The following is a 17034-nucleotide window of genomic DNA, read 5'->3' on the forward strand; positions in this document are numbered from 1 at the left end:
TCAAGTTTATCCAAATGGCAGGCCAGTCACATCTGAGACATTCATGACTGACTGGGTTTGAATAGTAATTTTGTGACATTGGCAAACCGAAGTAAACAATATTAATGAAAATGGGCTTCATCTCAATAACTTGTGTCATTTTGAACTGTGAGTCAGAACTCTCATTATCAGTAGGCAATTTATGGTTTTGTTCCTAAAGAAACCAACAAAGCAGAAGTCAGCAATTCATTTTCTTAGAGACATTCAGATGACTTTACAGGGAAAAAGTTAGTTTTTCTAAAACTATGAAAAGAGATGACAATATGAGAAATGAAAGAATCATCTCCCCCAGCCAAGACAAGCATATGATACAAGACAGAACCCTTTTCGTCTTAGTCTTTGTCCTTGGAAGTCTATCCCATTCTGCTTTTTTTCCCTAAAAGTTGGCCTGGAAATGGCTTGTCTGTCTATGCCATAGAACAGGGGTTCCCAGCTTCCAGGATCTAATGCTGGATGATCTGAGGTGAAGCTGATAAAATAATAATAGGAATAAAGTGCACAATAAAGATAATGCACTTGAAAGTGAAAGTGTTAATCATTCAGTTATGTCTGACTGTTTGCAGCTCCATGGATTGTAGCCCGCAAGGCTCCTCTGTCCATGGAATTCTCCAGGCAAGAATAATGGAGTGGATAGCCATTCTCTTTTCCAGGGGATCTTCCCGACCCAGGGATCAAACCCAGTTCTCCTGCATTATAGGCAGATGCTTTACCACCTGAGCCACCAGGAAAGCCCTTGAATCATCCCCAAACCATCCTGCCCTCAGTCCATGGAGAACTTGCCTTCCGCGAAACCAGTCCCTAGTACCAAAAAGTACTGCTGCCATAGAAGATCAGGTCAGTTCAGTTCAGTTCAGTTGCTCAATCGTGTCCAACTCTTTGCGACCCCATGAATCGCAGCACGCCAGGCCTCCCTGTCCATCACCAACTCCCAGAGTTCGCTCAGACTCGCGTCCATTGAGTCAGTGATGCCATCCAGTCATCTCATCCTCAGTCGTCCCCTTCTCCTCCTGCCCCCAATCCCTCCCAGCATCAGAGTCTTTTCCAATGAGTCAACTCTTCACATGAGGTGGCCAAAGTACTGGAGTTTCAGCTTTAGCATCAGTCCTTCCAGAGAAATCCCAGGGTTGATCTCCTTCAGAATGGATTGGTTGGATCTCCTTGCAGTCCAAGGGACTCTCAAGAGTCTTCTCCAACACCACAGTTCAAGTCCACTGTGCCGCTGACTGAGCATTGTTCTGTACGTTGAGTCCTGTACATTTGAAATCTTGAGTGTCTGAGATGGGATGCACTTCGGTCTACAATCGAGGTAACCTCGGGATACTATATGGAATTTGATTTTGTCCAAGAGCATTGCTTTAGGCTTCATATGAAGATTTCTTACAGGATTAGATGACCCACTTGGGATCCAAGAAGCCATTCCTCAATAAACTGATGACTCTTACCCTTTTGGTTTTAAAAGAGGAAGTACAAGAGCACTCAAGAAAAATGTGAAAATAGACATGGAAATAGACATGATCAAAACAGAGTATAGAATGAAAAAAAACCAACTTTATAAATCCAAAAAAAACGTGTTAAAAGAAAAAGGCAATGCTTTTTGTGTAAATATTTGACATAAATTGGAAAACAACAGAAACAATAAATACAAGCATCAATTAATACAATTAACTAACGTTTCCTGTAAGTAAAGAATGCACATTTAGAGTAAAGGTCCTGAGCAGATAAGTGATCCCAGATGAGCTATTGTTAGACATTAGGTGCAGGTTGCATTTTGGAACTATATGATGAAAAGTGAGAATATTAAGATGTAGAAAAGGAAATCTGAGATGTACCTGCCAGGGCAAATATTACAAAAGTTCAACTAATCGTACTGAAGGAACCCCAGAGATCGGGGTACAGCTTGTGATGAACCTCATTTGGATTTATGAAAATGACCGCCAGCTCTTCCTGACAGAAGGCAGAATGACCCAGAAAGTCCTTATGGTCCCAAAGGCAAAAGCTTAATTAGATACACCACTTCTAACTGCATAAATCAACACTTTCTAAAGGAAGGAGATTAATTGTAAGGCGCATGTTGGGAGGGTGACTTTTGAAAAAACGCAAGAACTCTGGAGGCTAAATTATGCTACCATTTAATAGTGAGGCTTTTTGGGTGGGCAAATTTCAGGCAGAGGTTATTTGTGTGTCTCTTCATTCTACAATGGATACATGTAACTTCTATAATTAAAAATATTTTGAAAGTGTATACTTCACACATCCAAAGAATGAAATCCATGAGGACATCAGTTCAAGTCACAGCTCACATTGTAAAGTGGCCAGAGGTTAATATATTGTTGCAGATATTCAAAAGATCCTTGCCAAAACTCAATGCAGAGGGTATTTTATGCTGCTTACTTATTTCAACCTGGTAACAGGTCTCAAAATGACTATGTAATTAAAAGCGTCATCTGATTATAATCAAAGGATTTTTAAATCTTTGTTTATAGTGGAACAAGATCACACACAATTGTGTGTGCGTGTGTTACACTTCTCCTCTCATTATGGGCTCCTTAATAGGAGAAATTTTGTATCTTCCCTGAGGTGTGACCTGACCGTGTGGGGGGCCTAATGTCCTTTATGGGATATAATTGTGCTTCCTGGTAATTTTCTACTATGCTAGTCCTGCTGTGGGCATTCCTGATGGCTCCATGGTTTAAAAAAAAAAAAAAAAAAGACCCTGCAATGCAGGAGACACAGCTTCGATCTCTGCGTCAGGGAGATCCCCTGGAGAAGGAAATGGCAACCCACTCCAGTATTCTGGCGTGGGAAATCCCATGGACAGAGGAGCCCGGTGGGCTACAGTCCATATAGTCACAAAAGAGTCAGACACGACTGAGGGACTAAAGAATTCCTGCTATAGGAACCCCTCTGAGAACATTAGGATTACCCTAGCATGTGTGCTGGTGTAGAAAAACTCCTATCACCCGTGTGAATTTTAGAAGAACCAAAAAATTGCAATGCATTTTCTGTGTCCCATGCATTTCATATTCACTTGATAAAAATATAAGTAATCTATTAATTTATGTTATGATACCACAGTGAACGTGCATTTGATCTACAGTGTTGATTCTAAAGCCTCTCCTGTATTTTCTATTTAAGTCATGAAGATTGGTCTTAACCTAGAAATGAAAGGAATAGGGATAGGGAGGGTTGGGGAAAATGGGGAGAGGGTGGTAGGATGGAGGGAGGGAGGGGAAAAGTAAGGAAGATTTTCTTAAGAATGCTTTCTTTCATTTGCATGAAACTTTACAAAATAATTACTCCCCCCTCAAACAAAACATAGTTTAGAATGCAGTGATAGAATTTTATGTTTACTTTAGGAAACCTGGAAGTGTGTATTTCTTCATAAACTTTCAAAAAAGTAATCCCATTAATACTGGAAATGAATAAGTATGATTCTTCCCCAAGCCTCAGTCGCTTTATTTATAAGAAGCGTTTGGACTAAATGGTTCTATGAATATTAACTCCAGCTAATAAATCAGCCAAGCTTTTACATTTGTTCCTAATTGCTGTGATAGCAATTCACATGGTTATTTATCCCAGTGACTTTATTTGGAAAGGTAGTTGCTCAGCTGGAGAAGCGGTTCAAAGTCATTTTGAGCTCCGGTAAATTCATTGCTTAGCGCTGTGGTTACTTTCAAGTCCTATTTCAGTGAGCAAATCTCTCTCTTGCATTTTGTTTAGGAAATGGAACCATCAAGAGCGGCTTTATATTAGAATGGATAAGCATGATTTGATTTCGATTGCCCAACAATATCATATATCATATTATCTATGAATTGCCCTATGGCATAGGATATACTTTCCGCAGCAGATTAATGGAAAGAGATCGTTAAGAGGAAAATAAAAAGGGAGAGAGTACAGGTTTCATCTTTGAGACGTTTCATCTGAAATAGAAGCATGTCAAACATCCCAGGTGCCTGTTACTATAGAATCAAAAAGCCCTTTCCAGCTGTTTACACTTCAGATGCAAAATGGCAATTTGACAGACTAACCGGGTGATGTGAGCGTCTGCGTAAAAAGGCTACAGACGGAGCATGCCCAGTGCGGTGAGCGCGTCCTCCGCCCTCCCCCTCCAGATCTCTGAAGATAAGCCTTGAACTTTGCACTTGCAAATGTCACTGCATACGTTTTGCACTAGGTTGGTTTTTTTTTTTTTTCCCCTTAAGGTTCTCTCACAACTAATGTCTTTGAACAATCCAAGAGCAGGGAAGATGAGAGGGTCATAAGATGGGTGAAGTTTAGGACGAGTTGATGCCTGTCTTTGGATGCGCTTGAAGTGTTATCTTTAAAGCAATCGAAAGCATCCAAGTGTTTGTTTCCCCTTCCCACTGGGATGGGAAAATAAGAATCTCTTTGGATTGGAGTCCTCCGGGGTAAGAAGTGAAAGCCCCGGAGGCAGAAAGGGACGGAGAAGCGGGGGTTTGCCCAGAGCATGGATGGGAAGCGAGCAGGGGTTCTGCGGGGCTCAGCGCGCACTGAGGATCGGTGCCCGGGGCTGCAGCTGCGGACGGGAAAGGCGCTGTCTGGCTGATGAAGGCCACCTGGATCAGGCTTCTGAAACGCGCCAAGGGAGGAAGGCTGAAGAATTCGGATATCTGTGTAAGCTTCAGGGCTTTCGTACAGGGGAGACGTTATTTTGTCGTTGTTTCTGTCGCTGGTACAAGTGAGGGCTGTCTGGGGCTCCTGTGATTAGTAATATGATGCTGATTGCGAGAGCGGGAGCGGAAGAGAGTCCTCTAATCCTCTAGCTCCTTTTCCTCTGCGGTGGTTTATCGCCCTAGGAGCTCCCCCTGGGCAGGTGTTTTCCCCGTAGACAGCTTTGACGAAATATCTACTTAAAGGGATTGAAAAAGATATGTTGCTTAAAGATTGAGGGAAGCTGGCAGCTGTTGCCTTACAGTTTTGTCAGAGGAACTGGGTGAATCAGAGGTACCAAAGGATGCTTAAGATCAAAGAGGGGGTCATCTATGGCAGTGGCGTGTCAGAGAGTTCAAGTTAATAACTCCCTTGACTTTATGTTTGCTGTTGGTTTTTTTTAAGCGTATATTCTTCCTAATTGTAAATTCTCACTGTAGCTGTGGACTGTTCTTGAAGCTCTCCTTGAAAACGGTGTGTGTGTCCTTCACTGCACTGCACCACAGAGTCGGTTTAATGATAAGAGAACTTGTTCCGGCTTCCAGAAAGGCTCTTAATTGGACCATAAGATTTAGGAAGGAAAGGTATCAATAACTTGGACGGCGTAACTCTCCTAGTGAGTGGTCTGCAAACCAAAGCTGGATGTAGGTAGCTGGTTTGCCACCAAAAGGGATTATTTTTATTCCTCTTTTCAGGAATGGACAGCACAATCTAGGAAGCTAACTGCCGTGTCAGTGAGACTCTTCTGTGGCCAGCATCCTAGACGGAATCTCTTTTAATGTCCGTTTTCCTCTCCAGGGTTCGGCAGACTCCTACACCAGCCGTCCATCCGATTCAGATGTTTCTTTGGAGGAAGATCGGGAGGCAGTGCGCAGAGAAGCAGAGCGACAGGCCCAGGCCCAGTTGGAAAAAGCAAAGGTAAAACCCTTCCTTCTCTGCCAAGCACTTTGTGCATTGTGCTGAATCCACGGTGGGCCACCTGCGGAAGTTCCTTCTGAAATGTATATCTGGTCTGTTACCCTGTTTCCTTGATTGGCTGTAAAGAGGTACTGGATGTGGAATGTATTGTCTTCCCTTGGTAGAAAAGGGCAGTGTAATACATGAGTGGTCTTGCCTTTTATGTTGTTTTATAATCCATGGGTGGATGGTTTATTTAGATGCAGAAAAATGATCCCTGAATATACAAAGAGGAAAAACTGCTTCTACTAGGAAAAGGATTTACTTTGTTTTGTTTTGTTTTCAGGAAACCATTTCTCTACTTAGAAAAACAAACTTTCTTCAAGCTGATGTTTATTCTCTTAGACTTGAACAACCTTTCCCCTCACTTTTACTCCTTAGGTGTTTTATAATGGTATTTTTCTTATATTTTAAAAAAATGGATTGTATTATGGTTTTCAAAAAGAAAGCAAGAAAGGATTTTATTAATTAAAGATGTCCCTGCCTTTGGAGCTCTTCTTTCTCTATCCTGTAATAATTAAGTGGAAGGGGGACTGGAAACCAGATATGAAACATAGAAGTACAGAATTTAGCGGAGACTGTTTCATTTCACACATTGCCATGATTTGGATTCTTTCTCCCCTGCAGTGGTTCAAATAGCAGCTATTTCTAAGGCATAAACTGCTGTTGTTCAAGTTCAAAGGGCCTTGGTGTGTGTGATACTTGGTAATTTTTAAATGAACCTATTTTAACGAGGTCATTGGTTTTCTTTTGAAAAAAATCACTGCTTTGAAAAAAGAGTAAGTGTTGATTTTGCTAAAAAAAAAAAAAAAAAAATCCAGGGTAACATTAGAATACTTCTGCTGGCTGCTTCGTCTCTAAGATGAGTAAAATCTCTGTGTGTTGCTATGGGAATCATGGCTTGGAGATGCTGGTTTGAATACATGGACTGCCCTTATGTAATATTCATGACCTCTAGCCCAGCTGCCATAGTAGTTTGCAGAGGAGCTGCCAGGAGACCTTGACTTAAAAAAAAAAGTACTTCTGGACATCAAAACAATGTTCTCACCTCATCGGGCAGGGAAGTCATCTCCAGGTGTGACAGACTTGACTGCAAGAGGACTCAAAAAGGGCAGAAGCAGAAAACTGATAAAGCAAGGTGTGGCCCCATTGCCACAAACAAATCTGCTCTGCTAAAGTTAACCATTTAAAAATTATGATGTGACATATGGGTGAGAGTGGTGGACATATGCTAAGTGAAACCAGCTGATCACAGAAGGACAGACGCTTTATGATTCCACTGATAGGAGGTATCTAAAGTAGCCAAGGAGGAAGGCTCAAAAGGGAGGGGATATGTGTGTGTATATATATATATATGTAGTTATGTCTGATTCCCATTGTTGTACGGCAGAAACCAACACATTGTAAAGCAACTATCCTCCAATTAAAAAAAATTTTAAATAAAAGAATAATAAAGTAGTCAAACTCCTAGAAGCAGAGGGCAGAATGGTGGTTTCCAGGGACTGGAGGAGGAGGAAATGGGGAGATTCCACAGATAGAAAGTTTCAGTTATATAAGATGAATAAGTCCTAGAGATCTCCTGTACACCACTGTGTCTATAATATAGTACAGTTAACAGTTCTGCTCTTCATTTAAAAATTTTTTAAAGGGTAGGTTTCTTGGTAAATGTTCTACTGCAGTAGAAAAATTATCAAGTTGAAATTAATGAATGTACAGCCAATGAAGTTAATTGCCCCAAAATGTCTTGTAGCTAATATATGCTGCAACTTAGACTCTTAATTCTGCATTCTATATTTTGCACCAGGGTGCCAAAGGAAAAAAAAAAATAAAGTCAAGGAAAAAAACTAAATAACAGTTTGTATTCCCGAAATAAGAATGTTCTATTTGCACTTATTTATTCATGTGATTTTTCACATGCTAAAATTAAACATTTTCTCCGGCTCATACCACATCATCATACAATCCAGTGTCTTGCAGGTTTGCTTTTCATTAACCACAAAGTCTTTAGTTATCTGTGGATGTATTTTTGTCTCTCACTGCTGTAAGTCCTGAGTTCAGTGACACAGCTGCATAGAACTTTTTTTTTGGCCTTAATTGGAAAATAATTGCTTTACAATGTTGTGTTTGTTTCAGCAGCTCAAAACAGCTGTAAGTATATTCCCACCCTCTTGAGCCTCCCACCCACTCCCCCATCCCACCTCTCTAGGTCATCACAGACGCGGGTTGGGCTACCTGTGTTATATGGCAGAACTTTTTAGTATCTTTCAACCCAGTATGGATCATAATGTTTTCTTTAATCAAGCCAGATTTGTGTTACTTGTCATACAGACCAAAACATTTATAGTTACAGAGAAGTAGAAGATGAAAAAAAATGAAAAGAATTTAAAACAAAAGCATAATAATTGAAGGGCTATATCCTATGTTTAATGAAAACAACTTACATTCATTTTTCTTCTTTAAAATTAGGCCAATTATCTTAAACCTCAGGATTCAAATATATAAGTTACACTAAAGTGAATGAGAATTTGAATATGTTCTGAAAGAAGATACAAAGAGTAGGATTTAAGTGTACTTTTGGTTAAAATCATGGTTTGGTAGGTCTGATTTCTTAATTCTGATATCTTTGAAGAAAGTATACAAAAAAAGGGATCATACATGGGTCATTCATGGGGCTATTTTTAATCTATTTTCCTCCTCCAATATATCATCGTGCCTTTGTGGGATCTATTTCAAAATGAAACCTTAAAGTTCAAAAATATATGAAATCATTGTTGATAGTTTTAAGCACTTTTCCCAAGCATTTTGAAAGATGCAAATGTTCTTTACTTTTTTTTGCGCATATTATAACATCCTTCACGTAGAAAGCCTTCATAACTTGGTGCTTTTAACTCACCTACCCTGCAGATCACTTGCCTTAAGTGTGTGCAATATCAAAAATACTGATCTTTCAACCAGAAACAATCATGGAATCATAATAAAGACAAATGAACTAAAAAAAAAAAAAAAAGCCTGTGCAAGAGCCTGAAATAAACCTCAGTGGTGTTTTCAGACCCTGGCACTCTGTAAATATGTAACATATTATCCATTAATTGCCTTAAGAATACGCCCATGAAATAAGGTGATTGACAAGTAATGAAACTAGAGAAAATAGCTTTTGAAATTAACTGACCTACATAAGATTATATAACCTGGCCCTCTGTGCTTTCCATAAAGCCCAGTACTTTTCACTACTGCTTTGTTATGGCTTCTCTTAAACTAGTAAACTCTACAGTGAACAGATTTAATATTTATTTTGAGGCAAATAACTCACATGACCTTGTCTTTTAACTTGATGTTTTCTGATCCCACATGGACTTTTTGATCTTGTTCAGGTTCTCTGTACTTTGAAGAGCCTGCCCTATTAAATCTGGCGCACTTTGATATTGCCTTAAAGGCAAATAATATAGGAATTTCATTTATTCCCACATTGATCTTTTTAGTAGAACAGCTTTACTGAGATACAATTCACTCATTTAAAGTGTAACGTTTTGGAGACTTCACTGGTGGTCCAGTGATTGACTTCACCTTTCAGTGCAGAGGGTACAGGTTCAATCCCTGGCAAAGAGCTAAGACTCCACATGCCTTGTGGCCAAAAAAACTAAATATAAAACAGAAACAATATTGTAGCCAAGTCAGTAGAGACTTTAAAAATGGTCCACATCAAAAAAAATCTTTAGTAAATAAAAAAGTAAAGTGTACAATTCCATGGATTTTAGAATATTTAGTATTGCAACCATTACTGTAGTCAACTTTAGAACATTTTCATTGTCCTCCTAAGAAATCTCATGTTCTAAAAATTAGCAGTCACATGCTGTTCTTCCCACCTACCTCAGCCCTAGGCAACCACTCTTCAACTTCCTGTCTCCATAGATTTGTTAGTTCTGGTTATTGCATATAAATGCAATCATCCAATAGGAGGTCTGTTGTGATTGGCTACTTTCATTTAAGTAACATTTTCAGCATTTATTCCTGTTTCCACATGTATCAGCACTCTATTCTTTTTCCTTGACAAGTAATATTCCATTGTATGCATTTATCACATTTTATTTACTCGTTTATCATCAGTTGGTGGACATTTGTGTTGTTTCCATCTTTAAGCTAGGACTGGAAAAGGTCAGTTTTCATTCCATTTGCCTTTCCCAAAGAAAGGCAATCCCAAAGAATGCTCAAACTACCGCACGATTGACTCATCTCACGTGCTAGTAAAGTAATGCTCAAAATTCTCCAAGCCAGGCTTCAGCAATACGTGAACCGTGAACTTCCAGATGTTCAAGCTGGTTTTAGAAAAGGCAGAGGAACCAGAGATCAAATTGCCAACATCCGCTGGATCATGGAAAAAGCAAGAGAGTTCCAGAAAAACATCTATTTCTGCTTTATTGACTATGCCAAAGCCTTTGACTGTGTGGATCACAATAAACTGTGGAAAATTCTGAAAGAGATGGGAATACCAGACCACCTGACCTGCCTCTTGAGAAACCTGTATGCAGGTCAGGAAGCAACAGTTAGAACTGGACATGGAACGGCAGACTGGTTCCAAATAGGAAAAGGAGTACGTCAAGGCTGTATATTGTCACCCTGCTTATTTAACTTATATTCAGAGTACATCATGAGAAACGCTGGGCTGGAGGAAGCACAAGCTGAAATCAAGATTGCTGAGAAAAATATCAATAACCTCAGATATGCAGATGATACCACCCTTATGGCAGAAAGTGAAGAAGAACTAAAGAGCTTCTTGATGAAAGTAAAAGAGGAGAGTGAAAAGTTGGCTTAAAGCTCAGCATTCAGAAAACGAAGATCATGGCATCTTGTCCCATCACTTCATGGGAAATAGATGGGGAAACAGTGGAAACAGTGGCTGACTTTATTTTTGTGGGCTCCAGTATCACTGTAGATGGTGACTGCAGCCATGAAATGAGTTATGGTCAACCTAGACAGCATATTCAAAAGCAGAGACATTACTTTGCCAACGAAGTTCTGTCTAGTCAAGGGTATGGTTTTTCCTGTGGTCATGTATGGATGTGAGAGTTGGACTATAAAGAAAGCTGAGCGCCGATGAATTGATGCTTTTGAACTGTGGTGTTGGAGAAGATGCTTGAGAGTCCCTTGGACTGCAAAGAGATCCAACCAGCCCATCCTAAAGGAGATCAGTCCTGAGTGTTCATTGGAGGGACTAATGTTGAAGCTGAAGCTCCAATACTTTGGCCACCTGATGCAAAGAACTGACTCATTGGAAAAGACCCTGATGCTGGGAAAGATTGAAGGTGGGAGGAGAAGGGGACGACAGAGGATGAGATGGTTGGATAGCATCACTGACTCAATGGACATGAGTTTAACTAAACTGGGAGTTGGCGATGGACAGAGAGGCCTGGCATGCTGCAGTCCATGGGGTCGCAGAGTTGGACATGACTGAGTGACTGAACTGAACTGAATAATGCCATTATGAACATTCATGTAAAAATTTTGCATGGACATTGCTGGGTTCTAAAATCTTTTTTTTTATTGAAAGATTTTTTTTTTCTCTTTCCTTTCACTTCCCTCGAAATGATCTTTCCTGTGTGCAGAGATTCTGAGTTGAGAAATCTGGATGTGGAAGGAATTGGGGCAGAAATGAAATAGGTTTGGTGTGGTATTCTTAGAAAAATGAATTAATGTGAAATTCTAAGTCAATTGTTCTCTTACCAGTAAATGTCTATTGTATTGAACTGTATTAGTCACAGTTGGTGGGTAGAGGAGGCATTGAAAGGCCAGAACCATAAGAAAAAAACAGACAGATAAGCAAAATATCTCTGCAGAAGGCTTCTAGTATTTGTTCAGGGAGAAAAGTTGTGGCCTTAAATCACGCTAGTCAGAAGCAGACTAGTATTTTAGTCTCCAGACAGACTGCCCCCAGTTGGCAGGAACAGAAAATTCTTCTTAGGAGTGGTGATGGCTTCAAACTATACCTTCCAATATGGATAGATGCAGTTTAGTTTGTAAAGTACAAACTGGGGAGTGGAGAAGAAGGAAAACTTGATAAGCAATGTGAGGAGTGGCCAACATTAGGAAAGGCTTGGCAGTCAGAAAACATGGAACCTTCTAGAGGAAGGATTACTTTTCTGAGATCTTGTCAACTTGAAGATGTCTTTGTTCTAGTCTCCTATTTAATTACTGCTTTGGCTGGGCATAATATTCATATACGAAAAGCATTTTCGCCCAGAATTTTCAAGACATTGTTTTGTTTTCCTCTGGCATCCAGCGCTGCTGTTGTGATTGCCAGTCTCATTCTGTCTCTGAGTGCGATTTCTGCATGATTTTCTCTAATACTTTGAGAGCTGTTTGAAATTTGGCCTTGATGTGAAGCTTGTTATTTCTGGTGAGCAGAATTTCATATGAATATTCATGGTGAAGGGCCAGTCTCTTCACTTCTGGAAAGCGTGTTTATCTATTTATCTGCTTTTGATCATTTCTTTCTCTGCTTTCCTTTTTCTAGTTCTCTCATTTATCAGATGTCTGCTTTGGGTTTTCTTCTCTACTCGTTTTTTTTCTTACTATCCTTTTTGTCTTTTTGTTCTGAGTTTTTCTCCACCTTTAACATACTGACTGAAATTTTTGTTTTTGAAAATTTCTAATTCCCAACAGCTTTCCTGTCATTTCTCCTTTTATAGCTTCTTGTCTTCATTCCATGGCTAAAATATTTTCTCTTATATCTCTTAAGATTTCCTTTAGGTTTTATGTAATGTGTTTTTTAAAAACTTTTAATTGGGTTTTATTTATGTATCTGGAGGTTTCCTTCAAAAGTTTGATTTTGGGTTATCCATTCATAGTTAAGGATTTCCCAGGTGGCGCAGTGGTAAAGAATCTGCCTGTCAATGCAGGAGACACAAGAGATGCAGGTTTGATCCCTGGGTTGAGAAGATCCCTTGGAGGAGGAAATGGTAATCTGCTCCAGTACTCTTGCCTGGAAAATTCCATGGGCAGAGGAGCCTGGTAGGCTGCAGTCCATGGGGTCGTAGAGTTAGACACTACTGAGCAACTGAGTATTCAAAGCACATTCATAGTTAAGAGCAAGATATAAGGCTGAGTGGAAGCTTTCAGACTGATGGTAAAGCTTCTTGACGGCTAGTTTTTATAGGGTAGTGGTGGGAGGGAGTTTCTCTTCATCTGGTCAGCGTCCCCAAAGGAGTCCCTGGTCTCTTTACTTTAATTCTCACTCTTTCTACTTGGCTAATTGCCACTGCCTCTTGTTTCTATATTCTAAGTTTTTGTCTACTTCCATCTCATTTGCTGTCCTAAAGCTATGGGTTTAGACTTTTTTCACACACAGGAAAAAAAAATTGTTTCAGGAGGAAGCATTTGTTCAATTGACCAGGTTTTTAATCTTAGTATTTATCAATAAGCATACTGTAACAGGAGAAAAATGTTTCTCATATTACCTTAGTTTATAAATGCCTTAGACAGTGGGAGAATCCTATCCAGTTGGAAATATCTCCTACCTGGCCTTTTCAGAAGAATGAAAAACAGGAATGTGTTCATTCACCTTCAACCCGAAGATGAATTTTTATTTCGAAAAACATTAGACATGTTTCTAAAAATGTATCTTAGTGAGCAAAGCATGTGGGAGGTAGGAGAGATGTGTGTATGCCTAGATCACATAGTTTCTTAAACCCACAAGATAGACTATTGGACAGAATTCGGAGAACATGTGGCAGGTATTAGAGTAGATGGCTCCACATAGGGGGGAAAAACTCATTTAATTGGTACAAAATAAAATCCAGCAGAGAGGTCTCATCATCAAAAACATAAAGTATGGGAGACATTCTTTGGAAAATATTTTAGACTCAGATTATTTTCCCACTGCTCATTTCAGTACTGTCTCTTTATTTTTGCGTTGAAAAACTGTCAGCCCTCTTTTACTCATAGCAATTACCTTCCAAATAGTGCTAGAAAATTGGCAAAATATGTCTAATTTCCAACATCGTGAGTTAGTTTGTTGTTCAAATATATATTAGGTTAGTCTGTAAGAAAGAAAAAGTGTGTGAAAGCCCCATGGACCTGAAAGGCTTCTGCGTAGCTCATAAATATGAGTAGGTAGGTACAGTCATATATGTTGGTGCTGTAATTCCACTCATCTCAAATGTTAGTTGACAATAATAGTAATAATGCAGTAATAATGACACTTATTGAGTGATTAATGTTCATTGTAAGCAATTTGAAAGCTAGAAAAGGAAAAGGCAAAGCTCTTCATCCTAGAGCATTTTGAAATCCTCTAGAGCAGTTATCTAGATAAAAGTAAATCCCTGATGCTGGGCAAGGTGGAAGGCAGGAGAAGGGGACAACAGGATGAGGTGATTGGATGGCACCACTAACTCGATGGACATGAGTTTGAGCAGGCTTCAGGAGTTGGTGATGGACAGGGAAGACTGGCATGCTGCAGTCCATGGGGTCGCGAAGAGTCGGACATGACTGAGTGACTGAACAGAGCAGTTACGATCATGTAACACAGACAGTATCAATTCCTTTACTGTCTTTCCGGCTGGCAGGTGAGCCGGTGACCGGCTGATCTGGGATGGCCTCTTGCCTGTGTCTGTAGGTTGGCAGCTGTCAGGCTGGGCTGCTCCTCCTCCTCTGGGTGATCTCCCATCGCCAGCAGGCTGGCTGGCTCCTCCTCCCAGTGTTCTCAGGGTTACAAGCATGGAAAGAGAGAACAGGTCCCAGAGGGCAATATTCAAGTCTCTTCTTGTTTCCTGTGTGCTAATACCCTCTGGCTCAAACTCTCAGCCTGTAGTGGGTGTGGGAGGGAATGCCCAGGGCCACAGATTCCGGTGGGTAATTGTTAAAGCCAATTTCAGCAAACCATCTGCTGCACCCATCTTCTTTTTTTCTCCCTTCCCTCTGGAAGAACAAATGTCTCCCTCCCTTTTGACAACCCTGACTTCCTCCCATCCCCATCTCTCCCTTCCTGTTAGTGCCAACCTGAATTATACCAGCGTTAGCTCTCCCTTCCTCTTCTGTCATTTCTTCCCCACTTCCTTGAAATCAATTTCTGTCTCTCTTTATTGATGGTCTCTAGCGATGTTCACTGACCTCTTATTAACTGGTCCCTGGACTTCTTTGTAAGCCTTGCCTTTTTTTTTTTTTTTTTTTCCATCTCTACTAAGTCTATTTGAAATGACAGGTCCTGGCTACAACACAAGCCTATTTCTACTACCTCTCTTCCTTTTCAATCTCTTTCACCATTTCCCTCCACTGAAGTGTGGAAGTTTATTCCACCAAATGCAACAACCTTGACCTTCTGACTTTCTAAAAATTCTTTTTTTATTTGATGTGTAAGTGACTTACAATGTTAAGTTCCACTGCACAGTAAAGTGACTCAGTTATACATAGATATATATTATATAGCTATATATATATATACACACACACACATTCTTTTTCATATTCTTTTCCATTATGGTTTAGCACAGTATATTGAATATAGTTCACTATGCTATACAGTAGAACCTGTTGTTTATCCGGTCTATATATACTAGCTTGCATGTGCTAACTCCAAACTCTCACTCCTGCCCTCTCCCACCCCCACCTTGGCAACCACCAGTTTATTCCCTATGGCCCTGATTTTGTTTCTGTTTCCTAAATAGGTTCATTTGTGTTGTAGTTTAGACTCCACATATAAGTGATACCATATAGTATTTGTCATTCTCTTTCTAACTTGCTTCACTTAGTATGGTCGTCTCTAGCTTCATCCTTGTTGCAGCAAATGGCGTCACTTCATTTTTTAATAGCTGAGTAGTATTCCATTGACCTACTGGCTTTTATCTTTGGAGGCATGACTTTGGCTTTCAAACCAAATACTATTCCTCAGGAGCCACTGCAGAGGCAGAGGGCTGCCGGCAGCTTGTGCTCTGGTGCACTCCTCCTGGATTCAGCTGAAGCAGCTCTGTTCTTCATATTTTTTTGGACATATTGGGACTGCTGTGTAATTTCTCCTTTCAATATAGAATTTCATCACTGTAACAAGCTTTACATCACTTCCATCTTTCCTTTTACCATTTCATCCTTCACACTGGTTCATCATCACTTTAATTCTGCACCTCTCCCCGTGACCTCTCTCCCTAGTGTTAGTATCTCACATCTGCCTTTTTGGGGATCTCTATCAATTCAGCTATTTAAAATGGAGCTCCCCAATTCTTTCTTTCAAACCTTTTCTTTTCTGCATTTTTAAAAATTTCTGTCAGTGTTAATGTCATCCTCCCAAACCCATAGACTTAGTCCAGGCATCAGCAGGGTTTTTTCTGTAAAGGGTTAGATAGGAGATATTTTAGTTGCTGTGGGTCATGTGATCTCTCACAATTACTCAACTCAAGGAAACCTGGGATTGGATTCCATCTCTGCGTAGACTGCTTGACCTTTTGATAAGTTATGTGTGGTGCTCTTGGTTTCAGTGATAATTGCATGAGCTGGTGCCTGTCCAGTTCAGAGTTCCCAGGCAAGGGACTGGGATAGGCACAGGCAGCCCCTCCTCCTGCCTTAAACGTTGGTGTCTAATGGGGTATCTGTATTAGAAGTGATGCAGCTCCTCATTTCATTCCCCTTTCAGTTGTGCAAGGTCACCAGATGCCATTATATATGGATGTTCCCAAACTCAGATTTGGCTGCTCGTCACTCAAGAATCCACTAAGAGACAACTGTTGGGTTAAAGGAAAGATAGCTTTACTGAGGAAGTTAGCAATCCTGGGAAGAAAGTGGATTCACGTCTTAAAAAACCAACTCTTCCTTGCTGATCAGGAGGCAGGGGCTTTTAAAGGAGAGTTTCAGGGCTGCGCATAAGCAGAAGAAGGGAGCTACATGCAGAACAGCAGAGTCAACTCTGACAGTCATCTTGAAATTGGTCATATAGTGGTCTGATCAGTGTCATCTTGATTGTTTTAAGTAAAGTTAATCTTCAGTTCCAGAGTGGTTCTGTTCCCATTTCCTTGAGGTCAGTTCTCAGAATTGTGTAAGACGGAGTAGTTCATATCTTGGCTGTAGTCTGGTCGTCATGTAGTTAAATTCTTCCACCTGGTGGACGTTTCATCCTCTGCCAAACAGCTCAAAGGACAAGGCTCAGAATATTACCCATAGCTCCTGACGAGGAACTAAAGGTCTTTGTCTTTGTTTAATGATGAAACTATTTATTATTTTGTCTTTTTGACCATTCCCCTTTGTATCTACGTTTTCTCATTGTCTCTCATTAGACTTAGTCTCTGGCTCAAGTTTTTCTACAGACAAGAGGCAGGCGGAGGACATGGGGTGGAGAATCTGTCCTGGAAAGGCCCTGTAGGGCCCTGCTCTGTTGCTTGGTCGCTA

General features: G+C 40.3%; 1 protein-coding gene across 9 annotated transcripts in view; it reads left to right on the forward strand.

The window, feature by feature from the left end:
* CACNB2 (calcium voltage-gated channel auxiliary subunit beta 2) overlaps nt 1–17034 on the forward strand; it is a 411167-nt gene that overhangs the window by 271302 nt on the left and 122831 nt on the right. For 7 of the 9 annotated variants that reach the window (XM_027976664.2, XM_027976665.2, XM_027976667.2 and 4 more), the window contains one exon: nt 5512–5631. In XM_027976664.2, the coding sequence (XP_027832465.1) occupies nt 5512–5631 (120 nt within the window). Of the gene's footprint in view, nt 1–4139; nt 4678–5511; nt 5632–17034 lie in introns of those variants that run through there. The other 2 variants (XM_004014254.5, XM_060397390.1) reach the window with 1 other exon arrangement.

The sequence above is a fragment of the Ovis aries genome, chromosome 13 (genome assembly GCF_016772045.2).
Source record: "Ovis aries strain OAR_USU_Benz2616 breed Rambouillet chromosome 13, ARS-UI_Ramb_v3.0, whole genome shotgun sequence".
Lineage (NCBI taxonomy): Eukaryota > Metazoa > Chordata > Mammalia > Artiodactyla > Bovidae > Ovis > Ovis aries.